The following is a 24,471-nucleotide window of genomic DNA, read 5'->3' as shown; positions in this document are numbered from 1 at the left end:
GGAAAAAATTGTAAAAAGAGTTCAAAAAGTCCCATGTGCTCCATAATGGCATCCATGGGGGCCGCAGGACGCCCCGCGCAGCTTTGTGGACAGTTAAAGCCGCCAGAAAGTTGTTTTTTTCCAAAGATAATTCTATTTTTTTCTAAGTAAATCAGCAAAAAAAAAATCTGTATACATTTAGTCCGGTGATCGGGCCGACCGCAGAGCTGTATACATTTAGTCCGGTGATCGGCCCGACCGCAGAGCTGTATACATTTAGTCCGGTGATCGGCCCGACCGCAGAGCTGTATACATTTAGTCCGGTGATCGGCCCGACCGCAGAGCTGTATACATTTAGTCCGGCGATCGGGCCGGCCGCAGAGCTGTATACATTTAGTCCGGTGATCGGCCCGATCGCAGAGCTGTATACATTTAGTCCGGTGATCGGCCCGATCGCAGAGCTGTATACATTTAGTCCGGTGATCGGCCCGATCGCAGAGCTGTATACATTTAGTCCGGTGATCGGCCCGACCGCAGAGCTGTATACATTTAGTCCGGCGATCGGGCCGACCGCAGAGCTGTATACATTTAGTCCGGCGATCGGCCCGGCCGCAGAGCTGTATACATTTAGTCCGGCGATCGGCCCGGCCGCAGAGCTGTATACATTTAGTCCGGCGATCGGGCCGACCGCAGAGCTGTATACATTTAGTCCGGCGATCGGCCCGGCCGCAGAGCTGTATACATTTAGTCTGGCGATCGGCCCAGCCGCAGAGCTGTATACATTTAGTCTGGTGATCGGGCCGACCGCCCAGCTGTATACATTTAGTCCGGCGATCGACCCGGCCGCAGAGCTGTATACATTTAGTCCGGCGATCGGCCCGGCCGCAGAGCTGTATACATTTAGTCCGGCGATCGGCCCGGCCGCAGAGCTGTATACATTTAGTCTGGTGATCGGCCCGGCCGCAGAGCTGTATACATTTAGTCTGGCGATCGGCCCGGCCGCAGAGCTGTATACATTTAGTCCGGCGATCGGCCCGGCCGCAGAGCTGTATACATTTAGTCCGGCGATCAGCCCGGCCGCAGAGCTGTATACATTTAGTCCGGTGATCGGGCCGACCGCCCAGCTGTATACATTTAGTCTGGTGATCGGCCCGGCCGCAGAGCTGTATACATTTAGTCCGGCGATCGGCCCGGCCGCAGAGCTGTATACATTTAGTCCGGCGATCGGCCCGGCCGCAGAGCTGTATACATTTAGTCCGGCGATCGGCCCGGCCGCAGAGCTGTATACATTTAGTCCGGCGATCGGCCCGGCCGCAGAGCTGTATACATTTAGTCCGGCGATCGGCCCGGCCGCAGAGCTGTATACATTTAGTCTGGTGATCGGCCCGGCCGCAGAGCTGTATACATTTAGTCCGGCGATCGGCCCGGCCGCAGAGCTGTATACATTTAGTCCGGCGATCGGCCCGGCCGCAGAGCTGTATACATTTAGTCCGGTGATCGGCCCGACCGCAGAGCTGTATACATTTAGTCCGGTGATCGGCCCGACCGCAGAGCTGTATACATTTAGTCCGGTGATCGGCCCGACCGCAGAGCTGTATACATTTAGTCCGGCGATCGGGCCGGCCGCAGAGCTGTATACATTTAGTCTGGCGATCGGCCCAGCCGCAGAGCTGTATACATTTAGTCTGGTGATCGGGCCGACCGCCCAGCTGTATACATTTAGTCCGGCGATCGACCCGGCCGCAGAGCTGTATACATTTAGTCCGGCGATCGGCCCGGCCGCAGAGCTGTATACATTTAGTCCGGCGATCGGCCCGGCCGCAGAGCTGTATACATTTAGTCTGGTGATCGGCCCGGCCGCAGAGCTGTATACATTTAGTCTGGCGATCGGCCCGGCCGCAGAGCTGTATACATTTAGTCCGGCGATCGGCCCGGCCGCAGAGCTGTATACATTTAGTCCGGTGATCGGGCCGACCGCCCAGCTGTATACATTTAGTCCGGCGATCGACCCGGCCGCAGAGCTGTATACATTTAGTCCGGCGATCGGGCCGGCCGCAGAGCTGTATACATTTAGTCCGGCGATCGGGCCGGCCGCAGAGCTGTATACATTTAGTCCGGCGATCGGGCCGGCCGCAGAGCTGTATACATTTAGTCCGGCGATCGGGCCAGCCGCAGAGCTGTATACATTTAGTCCGGCGATTGACCCGGCCGCAGAGCTGTATACATTTAGTCCGGCGATCGGGCCGGCCGCAGAGCTGTATACATTTAGTCCGGCGATCGGGCCGGCCGCAGAGCTGTATACATTTAGTCCGGCGATCGGGCCGGCCGCAGAGCTGTATACATTTTGTCCGGCGATCGACCCGGCCGCAGAGCTGTATACATTTAGTCCGGCGATCGGGCCGGCCGCAGAGCTGTATACATTTAGTCCGGCGATCGGGCCGGCCGCAGAGCTGTATACATTTAGTCCGGCGATCGGGCCGGCCGCAGAGCTGTATACATTTAGTCCGGCGATCGACCCGGCCGCAGAGCTGTATACATTTAGTCCGGCGATCGGCCCGGCCGCAGAGCTGTATACATTTAGTCCGGCGATCGGCCCGGCCGCAGAGCTGTATACATTTAGTCTGGCGATCGGGCCGACCGCAGAGCTGTATCCATTTAGTCTGGCGATCGGGCCGACCGCACAGCTGTATACATTTCGTCCGGCGATCGGCCCGGCCGCAGAGCTGTATACATCTAGTCCGGCGATCGGCCCGGCCGCAGAGCTGTATACATTTAGTCCGGCGATCGGCCCGGCCGCAGAGCTGTATACATTTAGTCCGGCGATCGGCCCGATCGCAGAGCTGTATACATTTAGTCCGGCGATCGGCCCGACCGCAGAGCTGTATACATTTAGTCCGGCGATCGGCCCGACCGCAGAGCTGTATACATTTAGTCCGGCGATCGGGCCGGCCACAGAGCTGTATACATTTAGTCCGGCGATCGGGCCGGCCGCAGAGCTGTATACATTTAGTCTGGCGATCGGGCCGACCGCAGAGCTGTATACATTTAGTCCGGCGATCGACCCGGCCGCAGAGCTGTATACATTTAGTCCGGCGATCGGGCCGGCCGCAGAGCTGTATACATTTAGTCTGGCGATCGGGCCGGCCGCAGAGCTGTATACATTTAGTCCGGCGATCGGCCCGGCCGCAGAGCTGTATACATTAATCCGGCGATCGGCCCGGCCGCAGAGCTGTAGACATTTAGTCAGGCGATCGGCCCGGCCGCAGAGCTGTAGACATTTAGTCCGGCGATCGGCCCGGCCGCAGAGCTGTAGACATTTAGTCCGGCGATCGGCCCGGCCGCAGAGCTGTATACATTTAGTCCGGCGATCGGCCCGGCCGCAGAGCTGTATACATTTAGTCCGGCGATCGGCCCGGCCGCAGAGCTGTATACATTTAGTCCGGTGATCGGGCTGACCGCCCAGCTGTATACATTTAGTCCGGCGATCGGCCCGGCCGCAGAGCTGTAGACATTTAGTCCGGCGATCGGGCCGGCCGCAGAGCTGTATACATTTAGTCCGGCGATCGGCCCGGCCGCAGAGCTGTATACATTTAGTCCGGCGATCGGCCCGGCCGCAGAGCTGTAGACATTTAGTCCGGCGATCGGCCCGGCCGCAGAGCTGTAGACATTTAGTCCGGCGATCGGCCCGGCCGCAGAGCTGTAGACATTTAGTCCGGCGATCGGCCCGGCCGCAGAGCTGTATACATTTAGTCCGGTGATCGGCCCGACCGCAGAGCTGGGGTTTGTTCTTTTTTTTTTCGTTTTCACTCCCGAATGCTCACACCGCTGCGGTCCGCCCATCGTTTTCCTCTGGAGTTGCTGCTCTTCATTCCGAGGAATCCGCTCTGTCTACCTCATCTCTGTTGCGTCTACTACATTTCCCATAATCCCCTTGGCTGCGCCATCCACCATAGCCGGCCTTCCCTGCCCCTGCTCAGACGGAGCCTCTTCCATCCGCTCCAGGATGATCAGGAGCCCTGCGCTATATTTCCACCCCCACAGAGCGGTTGCCAGTCAAGCACTTGCCTATAGCCGCTGTTTTAGATCCTGCTGCAGGCAATCGCTCGATGGGCAACCGCTCAACGTCTTGGAAATACAAATCCGTATTACTGCTACTTTGTCCAGGCAGTGGCGCGACTGCTTCTAACATCCTCTGAAATGTAAGTCCTCCTAACGAGGATTTGCATCTAGAAGGAAACCGCTCAACGTCTTGGAAAGACAAATAAGTGTAATGGCTCCTTAACCCCTCGGTGGCCGCAGCACACCTTTTCATTGACCTCACTAATGGCTTGCACGCACCTCTCTTTAAAGACCCACTGACACGGAAAGATGATGGCTCTAATTACGCCAGTTTCTGACGGTTTTGAGCGATCATTTTGCATCAGCTGCTAATAGGCTAATCAGCCCATTAATGGTTAACTAGCTTCATTTGCATGCATTAAGAGAACAGAGGGTGGTCTGCTCTCTAAATACATACCAATTGTTCTGTCTTGGGCTGCATACAATGTTATCAGCTCTGCCCATGGAGAACTCAGCATGTGGTCCTTGCTATCAGGGACAACAGATTTCATGCAGACCTAAACTCCATGATAGAAGAAGAGGAGGGCACACATTTACACAACAGCGATGCAGACTCCCTGGCATTGCTGTAAAAAGCTGTTTTTATTGTACAAAAGTAGTAAAAAAATACAAAAATCTATCTCATTTTAATATTGTAGTAATCGTGGCGATCCAGAGGGTATTATTACCGAAGGGTGGAAGCCATAAAAACAAAACCCAAAAATAATGGCGAGTACCATCTCCAACACATTATATGTCCCCCAGAGTGCAGCCAGTAACATCTCCAACACATTATATGTCCCCCAGAGTGCAGCCAGTAACATCTCCAACACATTATATGTCCCCCAGAGTGCAGCCAGTAACATCTCCCACACATTATATGTCCCCCAGAGTGCAGACAGTAACATCTCCAACACATTATATGTCCCCCAGAGTGCAGACAGTAACATCTCCAACACATTATATGTCCCCCAGAGTGCAGCCAGTAATATATACAACACATTATATGTCCCCCAGAGTGCAGCCAGTAATATATACAACACATTATATGTCCCCCAGAGTGCGGCCAGTAACATCTTCCACACATTATATGTCCCCCAGAGTGCGGCCAGTAACATCTTCCACACATTATATGTCCCCCAGAGTGCGGCCAGTAACATCTCCCACACATTATATGTCCCCCAGAGTGCGGCCAGTAACATCTCCCACACATTATATGTCCCCCAGAGTGCGGCCAGTAACATCTCCCACACATTATATGTCCCCCAGAGTGCGGCCAGTAACATCTCCCACACATTATATGTCCCCCAGAGTGCGGCCAGTAACATCTCCCACACATTATATGTCCCCCAAAGTGCGGCCAGTAACATCTCCCACACATTATATGTCCCCCAGAGTGCGGCCAGTAACATCTCCCACACATTATATGTCCCCCAGAGTGCGGCCAGTAACATCTCCCACACATTATATGTCCCCCAGAGTGCGGCCAGTACCATCCCCCACACATTATATGTCCCCCAGAGTGCGGCCAGTAACATCTCCCACACATTATATGTCCCCCAGAGTGCGGCCAGTACCATCTCCCACACATTATATGTCCCCCAGAGTGCGGCCAGTACCATCTCCCACACATTATATGTCCCCCAGAGTGCGGCCAGTAATATATACAACACATTATATGTCCCCCAGAGTCCGGCCAGTACCATCTCCCACACATTATATGTCCCCCAGAGTGCGGCCAGTACCATCTCCCACACATTATATGTCCCCCAGAGTGCGGCCAGTAATATATACAACACATTATATGTCCCCCAGAGTGCGGCCAGTACCATCTCCCACACATTATATGTCCCCCAGAGTGCGGCCAGTAATATATACAACACATATGTCCCCCAGAGTCCGGCCAATAATATATACAAAACATATGTCCCCCAGAGTGCGGCCAGTAACATCTCCAACACATTATATGTCCCCCAGAGTGCAGCCAGTAACATCTCCAGCACATTATATGTCCCCCAGAGTGCGGCCAGTAACATCTCCCACACATTATATGTCCCCCAGAGTGCAGCCAGTAACATCTCCCACACATATGTCCCCCAGAGTGCGGCCAGTAACATCTCCAACACATTATATGTCCCCCAGAGTGCGGCCAGTAACATCTCCAACACATTATATGTCCCCCAGAGTGCAGCCAGTAACATCTCCAGCACATTATATGTCCCCCAGAGTGCGGCCAGTAACATCTCCCACACATTATATGTCCCCCAGAGTGCAGCCAGTAACATCTCCCACACATATGTCCCCCAGAGTGCGGCCAGTAACATCTCCAACACATTATATGTCCCCCAGAGTGCGGCCAGTAACATCTCCAACACATTATATGTCCTCCAGAGTGCGGCCAGTAACATCTCCAACACATTATATGTCCTCCAGAGTGCAGCCAGTAACATCTCCAACACATTATATGTCCCCCAGAGTGCGGCCAGTACCATCTCCAACACATTATATGTCCCCCAGAGTGCGGCCAGTAACCTGTCAGTGTTTCCCAACTCCAGTCCTCAGGGACCCTAACAGGTCATGTTTTCAGGATATCCTATAGTAAGAACACGTCTGACAATATCTGATGCATTCACAAGAATTACATCACCTGCGCAATACTCAAGAAATCCTGAAAACATGACCTGTTGGGAAACACTGGTGTAGTTAGACGTAATCACAGAGTAGGAGGCGGATCCCTTAACATCTCATATAAACATTTGATCATCATATATATATATTAATTATGCATGCTTAGACCTGATCCCAACTCATATCATGTCTTTATACTCCAGTTACATCCAAAGCTGCAGTCAGAGGTCTCCTGCTAAATCCAGTTCTGCTGCTGTCCTGCAGTTTAAGTGCTGCCCCTTCTCATGCTGATTCCAGACCTCCGGGGAATTTGTGGTTTTTCTTGCATGTCATACTCACTTCTCTTCCCAGGTATCTGATCCCCTGTAATCACGTCATGCTGAGTCAGAGAAGAGCCGTAAAGGATTTGGATTTATACTCCAAGACTGCAGATAAATTCCTGTCCCTCGTCCCACAATGTTGTAGGAAAGAGAGTCTGATGTCCCAGGAAAGGGAAGAGGAGCACGCCACCTGGACTAAAGGTAAGGAGGGTGTAAAATAGTGCCCACTGGGATCACTGCTATACTACTGCTGCTACGTCCTAGAATATAACTACTATAATACTGCCCCCTATGTACAAGAATATAACTACTATAATACTGCCTCCTATGTACAAGAATATAACTACTATAATACTGCCCCTATGTACAAGAATATAACTACTATAATACTGCTCCCTATGTACAAGAATATAACTACCATAATACTGCCCCCTATGTACAAGAATATAACTACAATAATACTGCCCCCTATGTACAAGAATATAACTACCATAATACTGCCCCCTATGTACTAGAATATAACTACTATAATACTGCCCCCTATGTACAAGAATATAACTACTATAATACTGCCCCCTATGTACAAGAATATAACTACTATAATACTGCCCCCTATGTACAAGAATATAACTACTATAATACTGCTCCTATGTACAAGAATATAACTACTATAATACTGCCCCCTATGTACAAGAATATAACTACTATAATACTGCCTCCTATGTACAAGAATATAACTACTATAATACTGCCCCCTATGTACAAGAATATAACGACTATAATACTGCCCCCTATGTACAAGAATATAACTACTATAATACTGCCTCCTATGTACAAGAATATAACTACTATAATACTGCCCCCTATGTACAAGAATATAACTACTATAATACTGCCCCCTATGTACAAGAATATAACTACTATAATACTGCTCCCTATGTACAAGAATATAACTACTATAATACTGCCCCCTATGTACAAGAATATAACTACTATAATACTGCCCCTATGTACAAGAATATAACTACTATAATACTGCCTCCTATGTACAAGAATATAACTACTATAATACTGCCCCTATGTACAAGAATATAACTACTATAATACTGCTCCCTATGTACAAGAATATAACTACCATAATACTGCCCCCTATGTACAAGAATATAACTACAATAATACTGCCCCCTATGTACAAGAATATAACTACCATAATACTGCCCCCTATGTACTAGAATATAACTACTATAATACTGCCCCCTATGTACAAGAATATAACTACTATAATACTGCCCCCTATGTACAAGAATATAACTACTATAATACTGCCCCCTATGTACAAGAATATAACTACTATAATACTGCTCCTATGTACAAGAATATAACTACTATAATACTGCCCCCTATGTACAAGAATATAACTACTATAATACTGCCTCCTATGTACAAGAATATAACTACTATAATACTGCCCCCTATGTACAAGAATATAACTACTATAATACTGCCCCCTATGTACAAGAATATAACTCCTATAATACTGCCCCCTATGTACAAGAATATAACTACTATAATACTACCTCCTATGTACAAGAATATAACTACTATAATACTGCCCCCTATGTACAAGAATATAACTACTATAATACTGCCTCCTATGTACAAGAATATAACTACTATAATACTACCTCCTATGTACAAGAATATAACTACTATAATACTGCCCCCTATGTACAAGAATACAACTACTATAATACTGCCTCTTATGTACAAGAATATAACTACTATAATACTGCCCCCTATGTACAAGAATATAACTACTATAATACTGCCCCCTATGTACAAGAATATAACTACTATAATACTGCCCCCTATGTACAAGAATATAACTACTATAATACTGCCCCCTATGTACAAGAATATAACTATTATAATACTGCCCCTATGCACAAGAATATACCTACTATAATACTGCCCCCTATGTACAAGAATATAACTACTATAATACTGCCCTCTATGTACAAGAATATAACTACTATAATACTGCGCCCTATGTACAAGAATATAACTACTATAATACTGCGCCCTATGTACAAGAATATAACTACTATAATACTGCCCCCTATGTACAGGAATATAACTACTATAATACTGCCCCCTATGTACAAGAATATACCTACTATAATACTGCCCCCTATGTACAAGAATATAACTACTATAATACTGCCCCCTATGTACAATAATATAACTACTATAATACTGCCCCCTATGTACAAGAATATAACTACTATAATACTGCTCCTATGTGCAAGAATATAATTACTATAATACTGCCCCCTATATACAAGAATATAACTACTATAATACTGCCCCCTATGTACAAGAATATAACTACTATAATACTGCCCCCTATGTACAAGAATATAACTACTATAATACTGCCCCCTATGTACAAGAATATAACTACTAGAATACTGCCTCCTATGTACAAGAATATAACTACTAGAATACTGCCTCCTATGTACAAGAATATAACTACTATAATACTGCCCCCTATGTACAAGAATATAACTACTAGAATACTGCCTCCTATGTACAAGAATATAACTACTATAATACTGCCCCCTATGTACAAGAATATAACTACTATAATACTGCTCCTATATACAAGAATATAACTACTATAATACTGCCCCCTATGTACAAGAATATAACTACTATAATACTGCCCCCTATGTACAAGAATATAACTACTATAATACTGCTCCTATGTACAAGAATATAACTACTATAATACTGCCCCCTACGTACAAGAATATAACTACTATAATACTGCCTGCTATGTACAAGAATATAACTACTATAATACTGCCCCCTATGTACAAGAATATAACTACTATAATACTGCCCCCTATGTACAAGAATATAACTACTAGAATACTGCCTCCTATGTACAAGAATATAACTACTAGAATACTGCCTCCTATGTACAAGAATATAACTACTATAATACTGCCCCCTATGTACAAGAATATAACTACTAGAATACTGCCTCCTATGTACAAGAATATAACTACTATAATACTGCCCCCTATGTACAAGAATATAACTACTATAATACTGCTCCTATATACAAGAATATAACTACTATAATACTGCCCCCTATGTACAAGAATATAACTACTATAATACTGCCCCCTATGTACAAGAATATAACTACTATAATACTGCTCCTATGTACAAGAATATAACTACTATAATACTGCCCCCTACGTACAAGAATATAACTACTATAATACTGCCTGCTATGTACAAGAATATAACTACTATAATACTGCCCCCTATGTACAAGAATATAACTACTATAATACTGCCCCCTATGTACAAGAATATAACTACTAGAATACTGCCTCCTATGTACAAGAATATAACTACTAGAATACTGCCTCCTATGTACAAGAATATAACTACTATAATACTGCCCCCTATGTACAAGAATATAACTACTAGAATACTGCCTCCTATGTACAAGAATATAACTACTATAATACTGCCCCCTATGTACAAGAATATAACTACTATAATACTGCTCCTATATACAAGAATATAACTACTATAATACTGCTCCTATGTACAAGAATATAACTATTATAATACTGCCCCCCTATGTACAAGAATATAACTACTATAATACTGCTCCTATATACAAGAATATAACTACTATAATACTGCCCCCTATGTACAAGAATATAACTACTATAATACTGCCCCCTATGTACAAGAATAGAACTACTATAATACTACCTCCTATGTACAAGAATATAACTACTATAATACTGCCCCCTATGTACAAGAATATAACTACTATAATACTGCCCCCTATGTACAAGAATATAACTACTATAATACTGCTCCTATATACAAGAATATAACTACTATAATACTGCCCCCTATGTACAAGAATATAACTACTATAATACTGCCCCCTACGTACAAGAATATAACTACTATAATACTGCCTCCTATGTACAAGAATATAACTACTATAATACTGCCTCCTATGTACAAGAATATAACTACTATAATACTGCCCCCTATGTACAAGAATATAACTACTATAATACTGCCTCCTATGTACAAGAATATAACTACTATAATACTGCCCCCTATGTACAAGAATATAACTACTATAATACTGCCCCCTATGTACAAGAATATAACTACTATAATACTGCCTCCTATGTACAAGAATATAACTACTATAATACTGCCCCCTATGTACAAGAATATAACTACTATAATACTGCCCCCTATGTACAAGAATATAACTACTATAATACTGCCCCCTATGTACAAGAATATAACTACTATAATACTGCCCCCTATGTACAAGAATATAACTACTATAATACTGCCCCCTATGTACAAGAATATAACTACTATAATACTGCCCCCTATGTACAAGAATATAACTACTATAATACTGCCTCCTATGTACAAGAACATAACTACTATAATACTGCCTCCTATGTACAAGAATATAACTACTATAATACTGCCCCTATGTACAAGAATATAACTACTATAATACTGCTCCCTATGTACAAGAATATAACTACTATAATACTGCCCCCTATGTACAAGAATATAACTACTATAATACTGCCCCCTATGTACAAGAATATAACTACTATAATACTGCCTCCTATGTACAAGAATATAACTACTATAATACTGCCTTCTATGTACAAGAACATAACTACTATAATACTGCCCCCTATGTACAAGAATATAACTACTATAATACTGCTCCTATGTACAAGAATATAACTACTATAATACTGCTCCTATGTACAAGAATATAACTACTATAATACTGCCCCCTATGTACAAGAATATAACTACTATAATACTGCCCCCTATGTACAAGAATATAACTACTATAATACTGCCTTCTATGTACAAGAACATAACTACTATAATACTGCCCCCTATGTACAAGAATATAACTACTATAATACTGCTCCTATGTACAAGAATATAACTACTATAATACTGCCCCCTATGTACAAGAATATAACTACTATAATACTGCCCCCTATGTACAAGAATATAACTACTATAATACTGCCTTCTATGTACAAGAACATAACTACTATAATACTGCCCCCTATGTACAAGAATATAACTACTATAATACTGCTCCTATGTACAAGAATATAACTACTATAATACTGCTCCTATGTACAAGAATATAACTACTATAATACTGCCCCCTATGTACAAGAATATAACTACTATAATACTGCTCCTATGTACAAGAATATAACTACTATAATACTGCCCCCTATGTACAAGAATATAACTACTATAATACTGCTCCTATGTACAAGAATATAACTACTATAATACTGCCTTCTATGTACAAGAACATAACTACTATAATACTGCCCCCGATGTACAAGAATATAACTACTATAATACTGCCCCCTATGTATAAGAATATAACTACTATAATACTGCCTCCTATGTACAAGAATATAACTACTATAATACTGCCCTCTATGTACAAGAATATAACTACTATAATACTGCCCCCTATGTACAAGAATATAACTACTATAATACTGCCTCCTATGTACAAGAATATAACTACTATAATACTGCCCCCTATGTACAAGAATATAACTACTATAATACTGCTCCTATGTACAAGAATATAACTACTATAATACTGCCCCCTATGTACAAGAATATAACTACTATAATACTGCCTCCTATGTACAAGAATATAACTACTATAATACTGCCCCCTATGTACAAGAATATAACTACTATAATACTGCTCCCTATGTACAAGAATATAACTACTATAATACTGCCCCCTATGTACAAGAATATAACTACTATAATACTGCCTCCTGTGTACAAGAATATAACTACTATAATACTGCCCCCTATGTACAAGAATATAACTACTATAATACTGCCCCCTATGTACAAGTATATAACTACTATAATACTGCCTCCTATGTACAAGAATATAACTACTATAATACTGCCCCCTATGTACAAGTATATAACTACTATAATACTGCCTCCTATGTACAAGAATATAACTACTATAATACTGCTCACTATGTACAAGAATATAACTACTATAATACTGCCCCCTATGTACAAGAATATAACTACTATAATACTGCCCCCTATGTACAAGAATATAACTACTATAATACTGCCCCCTATGTACAAGAATATAACTACTATAATACTGCTCCTATGTACAAGAATATAACTACTATAATACTGCCCCCTATGTACAAGAATATAACTACTATAATACTGCCCGCTATGTACAAGAATATAACTACTATAATACTGCCCCCTATGTACAAGAATATAACTACTATAATACTGCTCCCTATGTACAAGAATATAACTATTATAATACTGCCCCCCTATGTACAAGAATATAACTACTATAATACTGCCCCCTATGTACAAGAATATAACTACTATAATACTGCCTGCTATGTACAAGAATATAACTACTATAATACTGCCTCCTATGTACAAGAATATAACTACTATAATACTGCCCCCTATGTACAAGAATATAACTACTATAATACTGCCTCCAATGTACAAGAATATAACTACTATAATACTGCCCCCTATCGATAAGATGGATGTAGGTTGGATTTACTACTCACCAATGACTCTTCTCTCGTTTCCGGTTTGCAGCTCAGGGCAGTCCTAGCATTGACACCTCCTCCGTCCACACTGTGCCCCGCCCCTCCACCCCCTCCAGGATGGGCTTCTTCATACGCCAGTCTGCACCTGACAGCCCTTCGCAGCGCTCCTCTGGCTTCACTCCTCAGGACCCCGGCAGCCCCCGTCATGGCTCCCTCTCTTGGGATGAAGTATCTGAGTTGGATGGGAATTACCTGGAATATCTGCAGGAAGCTCGGGTCGGGATAGATCGCTGCACCCGTGCCTGTCGTGTCTGGTCCGCCCCCTACGATGGCGATGAGCCCAGCCCCCGCAGCATCTCGCCCCCCACACCGGAAGAGGTTACAGTGTCCCCGGATTATTTCTCTCCCCCTCCATCATCCACTAGGAGCCAGGACAGGGAGCGGGAGGCGCGGAGGCACAGCATCACACCGCGGACTAAGAAACGCAGCTTACAGGAGGAGGAGGGTGGGCGCAGCGCTAGGGTTCAGGACAGCGGGCACACAGAATCATCTCACGAGGGCACACCAGTCCCTGCCCTTATGAATGGGGCCATCTCGGATGAGCAGGGATATTTGGGGGGGAGCCGGGGGGCTGGACATGAGAGGCGAGCTGATAATTTCGAGATTAAAAAAGTGAAGAGGGAGCCTGTGGAGGACGGCAAGGTAGGCGGAGCCACGGTTGAAGGACAGATGATGGGGGCGGAGAACAGAGCCGAGCTGATGGCGGCAAATGGAGGTGATAAGCAGCGCTGGGCATCTACTCAGTGGGAGGCAACAGATTCGGTGGACAGTCTGATTGATGAGCTGCTGGAACGGGCCCCAGCCGAGACCAATGGGGCCCATGTCAGCATTGAGAAGCTGGGGGAGGAGCTGAAGAAGATGGAGGACAGCATGAGGGTTGTGGCTGTACAGGAAGCGCCGGCAGACGGGCACATGGCCATCCCTTCAGAGGAGGAGTTGGATGCTGATGACCACCGGGAAACGGGCAATACAAAGAGCCGCTCCGACTCGCTGACCCTTCTGCTTAACAGCCCTCTGCGGGCACAGAATGGCGGGCAGCCGTACACAGGTGGGTACATCCCTGATGTCTTTTCCAACTTACTTCATGTGATGCCAGCCTGTCCCTGCACAGAGTCTCCCCTTCTAGCGTGCCAGCCTGGGCTGGTGGTGTGCCACTCACCAGATGGCATGCCAGCGTTGGCTTGCATTGTGTCCTCACCTCCAGGGATGCCAGCCTGGGCCTGCGTTGTGTCCAAATCCCCCTGAATGCTAGCCAGTGCTGACGTTTTGATCCTCCCCATATGATTCCAGTCTATGCCTGCACGGTGCCCTCACACTGCTTTTCTGGGACTTTTGCTGGCACTGTGTGACCCTCCTTGTACTATACTCTGCTGCAGGTCCGTTCATTGCCATCCTCTTTGCCAAGTTGGAGAACATGCTGACCAACTCCTTGTACGTCAACTTCCTGCTGACTGGCATCGTGGCACAGCTGGCCTGTCACCCGCAGCCGCTGCTCCGCTCTTTCCTGCTAAATACTAACATGGTTTTCCAGCCCAGCGTGAAGTCCTTGGTGCAGGTGAGTGGTGGGTGGCAGCACTGGTCTCCTGGTTCTGGGCGGTTCAAGTGGCACACACGGTCTCTCCTTTCCGCAGGTTCTTGGCTCAGTGAAAAATAAAATTGAATTGTTCGCCGCCTCGCAGGAAGATTTCCCAACGCTGCTCTTCAAGGCCAAAAAGTTCCTGATTGCCCGTGGGAAGCTGGACTGGGGCGAGGGCTCGGGGTCTGTGCCTGCCCTGCGCCGCTCTGACGCCCTGGGTAAGCTACCTGAGTGACCATGGACATAGCAGTACAAGCCCTGGGGGTGGGTCCTGTTGGTGACCATGTGACGTTGAAAGTATAGCTCCACCTACTGACAGTACTAGTCCCAAGTTTGTACACCCATTCTCACTTCACGCTTTGCCTGCTCTTTATTTTAGATTTTTATTGAAGACCTAAACTATAAAGGGCGCACAGGGAGCGGAGTGGTAAACAAAGTGTTAATCCAGAATACACTATGTTGACAAAAGTATTGGCCCCCCAGCAGTCTGTCGGTCAGGTTATGTGTGAACATTATGTATAGAGGAGAGGATCACATGGGAGACCGGAGTAGAGAAACTACCAGCGTAGAGCGGACAACGGGGTCTGGTGGTGGGATGTCATCGGGTGGAGAGCGGACAACGGGGTCTGGCGGGGGGATGTCACCGGGTGGAGAGCGGACAACGGGGTCTGGCGGGGGGATGTCACCGGGTGGAGAGCGGACAACGGGGTCTGGCGGGGCGATGTCACCGGGTGGAGAGCGGACAACGGGGTCTGGCGGGGGGGATGTCACCGGGTGGAGAGCGGACAACGGGGTCTGGCGGGGGGGATGTCACCGGGTGGAGAGCGGACAACGGGGTCTGGCGGGGGGGATGTCACCGGGTGGAGAGCGGACAACGGGGTCTGGCGGGGGGGATGTCACCGGGTGGAGAGCGGACAACGGGGTCTGGCGGGGGGGATGTCACCGGGTGGAGAGCGGACAACGGGGTCTGGCGGGGGGGATGTCACCGGGTGGAGAGCGGACAACGGGGTCTGGCGGGGGGGATGTCACCGGGTGGAGAGCGGACAACGGGGTCTGGCGGGGGGGATGTCACCGGGTGGAGAGCGGACAACGGGGTCTGGCGGGGGGGGGGGGGGATGTCACCGGGTGGAGAGCGGACAACGGGGTCTGGTGGGGGGGGGGGGGATGTCACCGGGTGGAGAGCGGACAACGGGGTCTGGCGGGGGGGGATGTCACCGGGTGGAGAGCGGACAACGGGGTCTGGCGGGGGGGGATGTCACCGGGTGGAGAGCGGACAACGGGGTCTGGCGGGGGGGGGATGTCACTGGGTGGAGAGCGGACAACGGGGTGTGGCGGGGGGGGATGTCACCGGGTGGAGAGCGGACAACGGGGTCTGGCGGGGGGGGATGTCACCGGGTGGAGAGCGGACAACGGGGTCTGGCGGGCGGGGGGGGGGATGTCACCGGGTGGAGAGCGGACAACGGGGTCTGGCGGGGGGGGGGGGGGATGTCACCGGGTGGAGAGCGGACAACGGGGTCTGGCGGGGGGGGGGGGGGATGTCACCGGGTGGAGAGCGGACAACGGGGTCTGGCGGGGGGGGGGGGGATGTCACCGGGTGGAGAGCGGGCAACGGGGTCTGGCGGGCGGGGGGGGGATGTTACCGGGTGGAGAGCGGACAACGGGGTCGGGGGGGGGGGGGGGGGGTGTCACCGGGTGGAGAGCGGACAACGGGGTCGGGCGGGGGGGGGGGGGGGGGTGTCACCGGGTGGAGAGCGGACAACGGGGTCTGGCGGGCGGGGGGGGGGATGTCACCGGGTGGAGAGCGGACAACGGCGTCTGGCGGGCGGGGGGGGGGATGTCACCGGGTGGAGAGCGGGCAACGGGGTCTGGCGGGCGAGGGGGGGATGTTACCGGGTGGAGAGCGGACAACGGGGTCTGGCGGGCGGGGGGGGGGATGTCACCGGGTGGAGAGCGGACAACGGGGTCTGGCGGGCGGGGGGGGGATGTCACCGGGTGGAGAGCGGGCAACGGGGTCTGGCGGGCGGGGGGGGGATGTTACCGGGTGGAGAGCGGACAACGGGGTCTGGCGGGCGGGGGGGGGGTGTCACCGGGTGGAGAGCGGACAACGGGGTCTGGCGGGCGGGGGGGGGGGGGTGTCACCGGGTGGAGAGCGGACAACGGGGTCTGGCGAGGGGGATGTCACCGGGTGGAGAGCGGACAACGGGGTCTGGCGAGGGGGATGTCACCGGGTGGAGAGCGGACAACGGGGTCTGGCGGGGGGGATGTCACCGGGTGGAGAGCGGACAACGGGGTCTGGCGGGGGGGATGTCACCGGGTGGAGAGCGGACAACGGGGTCTGGCGGGGGGGATGTCACCGGGTGGAGAGCGGACAACGGGGTCTGGCGGGGGGGATGTCACCGGGTGGAGAGCGGACAACGGGGTCTGGCGGGGGGGATGTCACCGGGTGGAGAGCGGACAACGGGGTCTGGCGGGGGGGGGATGTCACCGGGTGGAGAGCGGACAACGGGGTCTGGCGGCGGGGGGGGGGATGTCACCGGGTGGAGAGCGGACAACGGGGTCTGGCGGGGGGGGGGGGGGGATGTCACCGGGTGGAGAGCGGACAACGGGGTCTGGCGGGCGGGGGGGGGGATGTCACCGGGTGGAGAGCGGACAACGGGGTCTGGCGGGCGGGGGGGGGGATGTCACCGGGTGGAGAGCGGGCAACGGGGTCTGGCGGGCGGGGGGGGGATGTTACCGGGTGGAGAGCGGACAACGGGGTCTGGCGGGCGGGGGGGGGGGTGTCACCGGGTGGAGAGCGGACAACGGGGTCTGGCGGGCGGGGGGGGGGGGGGTGTCACCGGGTGGAGAGCGGACAACGGGGTCTGGCGAGGGGGATGTCACCGGGTGGAGAGCGGACAACGGGGTCTGGCGGGGGGGATGTCACCGGGTGGAGAGCGGACAACGGGGTCTGGCGGGGGGGATGTCACCGGGTGGAGAGCGGACAACGGGGTCTGGCGGGGGGGATGTCACCGGGTGGAGAGCGGACAACGGGGTCTGGCGGGGGGGATGTCACCGGGTGGAGAGCGGACAACGGGGTCTGGCGGGGGGGGGGGGATGTCACCGGGTGGAGAGCGGACAACGGGGTCTGGCGGCGGGGGGGGGGGGATGTCACCGGGTGGAGAGCGGACAACGGGGTCTGGCGGGGGGGGGGGGGGGGATGTCACCGGGTGGAGAGCGGACAACGGGGTCTGGCGGGGGGGGGGGGGGGATGTCACCGGGTGGAGAGCGGACAACGGGGTCTGGCGGGGGGGGGATGTCACCGGGTGGAGAGCGGACAACGGGGTCTGGCGGGGGGGGATGTCACCGGGTGGAGAGCGGACAACGGGGTCTGGCGGGGGGGATGTCACCGGGTGGAGAGCGGACAACGGGGTCTGGCGGGGGGGGGATGTCACCGGGTGGAGAGCGGACAACGGGGTCTGGCGGGGGGGGATGTCACCGGGTGGAGAGCGGACAACGGGGTCTGGCGGGGGGGGATGTCACCGGGTGGAGAGCGGACAACGGGGTCTGGCGGGGGGGGATGTCACCGGGTGGAGAGCGGACAACGGGGTCTGGCGGGGGGGGATGTCACCGGGTGGAGAGCGGACAACGGGGTCTGGCGGGGGGGGATGTCACCGGGTGGAGAGCGGACAACGGGGTCTGGCGGGGGGGGATGTCACCGGGTGGAGAGCGGACAACGGGGTCTGGCGGGGGGGGGATGTCACCGGGTGGAGAGCGGACAACGGGGTCTGGCGGGCGGGGGGGGGGGGGATGTCACCGGGTGGAGAGCGGACAACGGGGTCTGGCGGGCGGGGGGGGGGGGGATGTCACCGGGTGGAGAGCGGACAACGGGGTCTGGCGGGCGGGGGGGGGGATGTCACCGGGTGGAGAGCGGACAACGGGGTCTGGCGGGCGGGGGGGGGGGGATGTCACCGGGTGGAGAGCGGACAACGGGGTCTGGCGGGGGGGGGGGGGGGGATGTCACCGGGTGGAGTGCGGACAACGGGGTCTGGGGGGGATGTCACCGGGTGGAGTGCGGACAACGGGGTCTGGGGGGGGGGGATGTGACCGGGTGGAGTGCGGACAACGGGGTCTGGGGGGGGGGGGGATGTCACCGGGTGGAGTGCGGACAACGGGGTCTGGGGGGGGGGGATGTCACCGGGTGGAGTGCGGACAACGGGGTCTGGGGGGGGGGGGGATGTCACCGGGTGGAGTGCGGACAACGGGGTCTGGCGGGGGGGGAGGGGATGTCACCGGGTGGAGAGCGGACAACGGGGTGTGGCGGGGGGAGAGGATTATTGGCAGTACAACCTTACACTGTATTCAGTTGGATGGATATATGCAGGTCACGTATCTGGATCCGATCCATATAAACCTCATATACAATAAATGGTTGTGACCGCACCCCTGCTGCTATATAAAAGATAGTCTTCATTAAAGATAGTCTTTATCACATCTATATATATATATATATACACCAACCAATCACATGATCAGCCAATCAATTACTGCAAATCATTACCTGAGTGGGCCAACGTAATAACAGACATGATGGCATCGCCACATCATCATCGGCGTTCAGAGGCTCAGCAGCGCGCATGCGCCATGTCCCACAATGCAGCGGGAGTTCTCACGTGACTGTCATGGGACAACACGTCATCGAGTCAACTGCGCATGTGCAGTGTTCACCGGCTATTGCGTTCCATAATGGAACGCATATCCTATTATGGTGATGGTGTACATCCTATAGGCTGGCGACGACTGCTCCGCATGCCACTGAAGTAGGACAGTAGACTGGTGACGACAGGAGTGCGTGCCACTGGGGTAGGACAGTAGATTTGTGACAGTGGCTCCGCATGCCACAGGGGTAGGACTGTAGACTGGTGATGACTGCTCCGCATGCCACTGGAGTAGGGCAGTAGGCTGTCAACAACTGCTCCACATGCCACTGGGGTAGCACAGTAGACTGGTGACGGCGGCTCCGCATGCTACTGGGGTAGGACTGTAGACTGGCAACTACGGCTCCACATGCCACTGTGGTACGAAAGTAGGCTGGGGACTACGGCTCCGCATGCCACTGGGGTAGGACAGTAAGCTGGCGACGACGGCTCCGGATGCCACTGGGGTAGCACAGTAGACTGGTGACGGCGGCTCCGCATGCTACTGGGCTAGGACTGTAGACTGGTGACGGCGGCTTCGCATGCCACTGGGGTACGACAGTAGGCTGGCGACTACGGCTCCGCATGCCACTGGAGTACAGTAGGCTGGCGACTGCGGCTCCGCATGCCACTGGGGTACGACAGTAGGCTGGCGACCGCGGCTCCGCAGGCCACTGGGGTACGACAGTAGGTTGGCGACCGCGACTCCGCAGGCCACTGGGGTACGACAGTAGGCTGGCGACCGCGGCTCCGCAGGCCACTGGGGTACGACAGTAGGCTGGCGACGGCGGCTCCGCAGGCCACTGGGGTACGACAGTAGGCTGGCGACGGCGGCTCCGCAGGCCACTGGGGTACGACAGTAGGCTGGCGACGGCGGCTCCGCAGGCCACTGGGGTACGACAGTAGGCTGGCGACGGCGGCTCCGCAGGCCACTGGGGTACGACAGTAGGCTGGCGACGGCGGCTCCGCAGGCCACTGGGGTACGACAGTAGGCTGGCGACGGCGGCTCCGCAGGCCACTGGGGTACGACAGTAGGCTGGCGACGGCGGCTCCGCAGGCCACTGGGGTACGACAGTAGGCTGGCGACGGCGGCTCCGCAGGCCACTGGGGTACGACAGTAGGCTGGCGACGGCGGCTCCGCAGGCCACTGGGGTACGACAGTAGGCTGGCGACGGCGGCTCCGCAGGCCACTGGGGTACGACAGTAGGCTGGCGACGGCGGCTCCGCAGGCCACTGGGGTACGACAGTAGGCTGGCGACGGCGGCTCCGCAGGCCACTGGGGTACGACAGTAGGCTGGCGACGGCGGCTCCGCAGGCCACTGGGGTACGACAGTAGGCTGGCGACGGCGGCTCCGCAGGCCACTGGGGTACGACAGTAGGCTGGCGACGGCGGCTCCGCAGGCCACTGGGGTACGACAGTAGGCTGGCGACGGCGGCTCCGCAGGCCACTGGGGTACGACAGTAGGCTGGCGACGGCGGCTCCGCAGGCCACTGGGGTACGACAGTAGGCTGGCGACGGCGGCTCCGCAGGCCACTGGGGTAGGACTGTAGGCTGGCGGCGGCGGCTCCGCAGGCCACTGGGGTAGGACTGTAGACTGGTGGCGGCGGCTCCGCATGCCACTGGGGTAGGACTGTAGACTGGTGGCGGCGCTGGACATTCGCTTTTACATTAATGATTTCTCCTACTTCCCGCAGTGAAAAGCCGTAAGCCGTCCATTGGAGAGCTGATCTTACGCCACACCAATAGCCCCACGCGGGCGCGCCAGGCTGCACAGATGGCCTTTCAGCATGTGAGAGACGGGCAAGTTCTCCACGCCCTCTCGGGAACGTCCATCTTCAAGAGTTCAGCAGAAAAACAGAACGAGGCATTGCGGGTAAAGAACGCCGTCTACTGCGCCGTCATCTTCACTGAATTCATGAAAGAGCTGGCGGCCATTACCCAGGAACACGCGGTGACGTCCCCCTACCTGCCAGCGGACACTGAGGAATGAGCGTGAGGGTCAGCAGCTGGACACTTCTTTTAATCATGGGAGCGACCATGACAGTCCTGTATCTGAGGGTCAGCTGACCTGTGGACGGTCCCTCCCCCACCCTGGACTATAGGGCGGGTGATGTCTTATCAACAGGCAGCTCTCATTTTGGACCAAACTCTCCATCGGCCGCGTCGCCGTTAGGGGCGCAATTTTTAACTTATTGATATTGGACGTGTCTGTGTACATACCTGTATGTATATATCTATATTTATATATATATATGCGCTCCTCGTACACCATGCCCCACCCACGAGGAGTCTGCAGGCTCACTGCGGCAGCTCCTGGGCATGGGGCGGACTGTCTGTCACCCCTTACCAGGCGTCTGAGAAAACTGTGCCATAAGAAACCAGCCACACTCTCCTGCCATCTCCTGCTCGCCACCGGAACAGCAGCTAACGCCAACATGGGCTCCAGGGCGGCTCAACAGAACCTGACCCCATGTCTCCTGTGACTCGGAATGTCACAATCTGCCACCTGATCGGGCGGGCTTCAGTTTTGTTGCGCTGATTGCGAGTTCGTTGCATTTCTGCGACAGGCGAGTGCTGTTGCCATAGAAACGTAGGCTATGTTCACACGGCGGCTTTCACACTTAATGCAGACTTTGCATCGCTTGTTATCACGGACTCCGCATCAGGGACTCTGCACACGGATTTTTCTTATTGATCGCGGTGTCGGCTCCATGAGAAAATCCGCCGTGCATTTTTCCACCATGGAGTCCTCCGTGTGAACATAGTATTAGTCATACATCATAGCTGTCACATCTGGGGCTTGCTTATTTCGCCTCCAGAGCTGCACTCGCTCTTCTGCTGTTCCATAGTGCCTGTGCTCCAGCTACATCCAGAGCAGCTGTCATATCAGGGCTTCCCCCCTCTTGGCTGCCCCCTGCTGCTCTTGGTAGGATGCAGCATTTGGTGTCCAAGCAACACAGCATCATTGTGACTGCAGCTCTGGATGTGATTGGAGTCACAGATCATTGTGTGAGGTGATGGCGCTACATCACACAGCCCCGCCTTCTCGCGCTTATGACGGTTGTATAATGGTGGTGGGCAGAGCTTTCTGTCTGGAAAATGCCTCTTTTAGTGATTTTAAACTTTGCCTTTTATTTTATCCATGTGTTACATGTTGGCTTTCCTTTTTTTTTTACCTTTTTGTGAGAATCCGTTACTGCTGAAAGACGGACTTCTGTAAGATGTTCGCGTACGGATTCCATTTTGCGATCCGGGTGTACAATCCGCTAATCTGTACAATCCTGGGGTTTGTGTATAATTCTGCTGATTTGTATAATTCGTGGCCTCCATGGCGCAGTTATTCCGCCGCCGTCACCGCGGTTCTGTTTACATTGACTCGCCTGTCTAGACGAGGTGGCGGCGCGGCGGTTGTGTCGGACGCCGCTCTGTCATTTTAGTTGATTGGTTTGTGCTGAATGTTTTTGTATCTGAATCATGTATGTAATCGCTCAGCACAGAGTCGCCGTCGCGGTCGGTCAGACGCTCTCGCTGTTTTGCACATCTTGTTTATTGTAGATTTTCTATTTTCTTGTGTTGCCAAATAGAGGGAAAAAAGGCGCGGTCCGAGGCTGCAAGCTGCTCCATTGTCTCAGCGGATCTCGGGCGCAATGTTGCGCCGCTATAGTTGCACGTTCATTTATTAATTTCTCCTTTTTTTTTTTTTTTTTTGCTGTGACGGTTAAAAGGGAATTTTATGTTTTTTGTTTTTTTTTTCCCTTTGGTTTATTTTTTATCACCCCCTTCCCCCCCCCCCCTCTACTCCCGTGCCATAGTTCTGTTGGGCATTACCCATCCGTGCCGCACTATACTTCCCTCCCCATACGGAATAGCAGTGATGTCCCCCACCACCTCTCGTGTACTGCCATGGATCAGCGGTGTCATCCTCTGCGGTCTGTGTGGCCGTTGCTTCTTCTGACCTAGCGTGAGAGTGGTCTGGAGTCGCATTTCACCAAACTTATCCCCAAACTCCCCAGATGACTATGTCCAGTAAAACGTGTCAATCAATTCCTCGTTTCCTTGTCTGTTTTGTGTCTGCAGATTCTTGTGAATTGATAAGCTGGATAAAAGAGGGGCATGATGGAAACCTTTATATATGTAACAGGATGAGAGAAGAGAGAGGAGGACATGATGGAAACCTTTATATATGTAACAGGATGAGAGAAGAGAGAGGAGGACATGATGGAAACCTTTATATATGTTACAGGAGGAGAGAAGGGAGAGGAGGACATGATGGAAACCTTTATATATGTTACAGGAAGGGAGTAGGGAGAGGAGGACATGATGGAAACCTTTATATATGTAACAGGATGAGAGAAGAGAGAGGAGGACATGATGGAAACCTTTATATATGTAACAGGATGAGAGAAGAGAGAGGAGGACATGATGGAAACCTTTATATATG

The 24,471-nt window shown here is 51.6% G+C and overlaps 1 protein-coding gene across 1 annotated transcript in view; it reads left to right on the top strand.

Moving 5' to 3' along the window:
• FHIP1B (FHF complex subunit HOOK interacting protein 1B) overlaps positions 1-24,074 on the top strand; it is a 35,756-nt gene extending 11,682 nt beyond the window's left edge. Inside the window, exons 9-13 of the mRNA XM_066588543.1 lie at positions 7,057-7,226; positions 13,770-14,828; positions 15,157-15,335; positions 15,412-15,574; positions 21,725-24,074. Of these exons, the coding sequence (XP_066444640.1) occupies positions 7,057-7,226; positions 13,770-14,828; positions 15,157-15,335; positions 15,412-15,574; positions 21,725-22,020 (1,867 nt within the window). The 3' untranslated portion in view covers positions 22,021-24,074. The remainder of the gene's footprint in view (positions 1-7,056; positions 7,227-13,769; positions 14,829-15,156; positions 15,336-15,411; positions 15,575-21,724) is intronic.
• Positions 24,075-24,471: the final 397 nt, after the last annotated feature.

This window comes from Eleutherodactylus coqui, chromosome 1, assembly GCF_035609145.1.
Source record: "Eleutherodactylus coqui strain aEleCoq1 chromosome 1, aEleCoq1.hap1, whole genome shotgun sequence".
Classification (NCBI taxonomy): Eukaryota; Metazoa; Chordata; class Amphibia; order Anura; family Eleutherodactylidae; genus Eleutherodactylus; species Eleutherodactylus coqui.
Note: the sequence above shows the minus strand (reverse complement) of the source record. Positions and strands in the feature narration are given on the sequence as shown.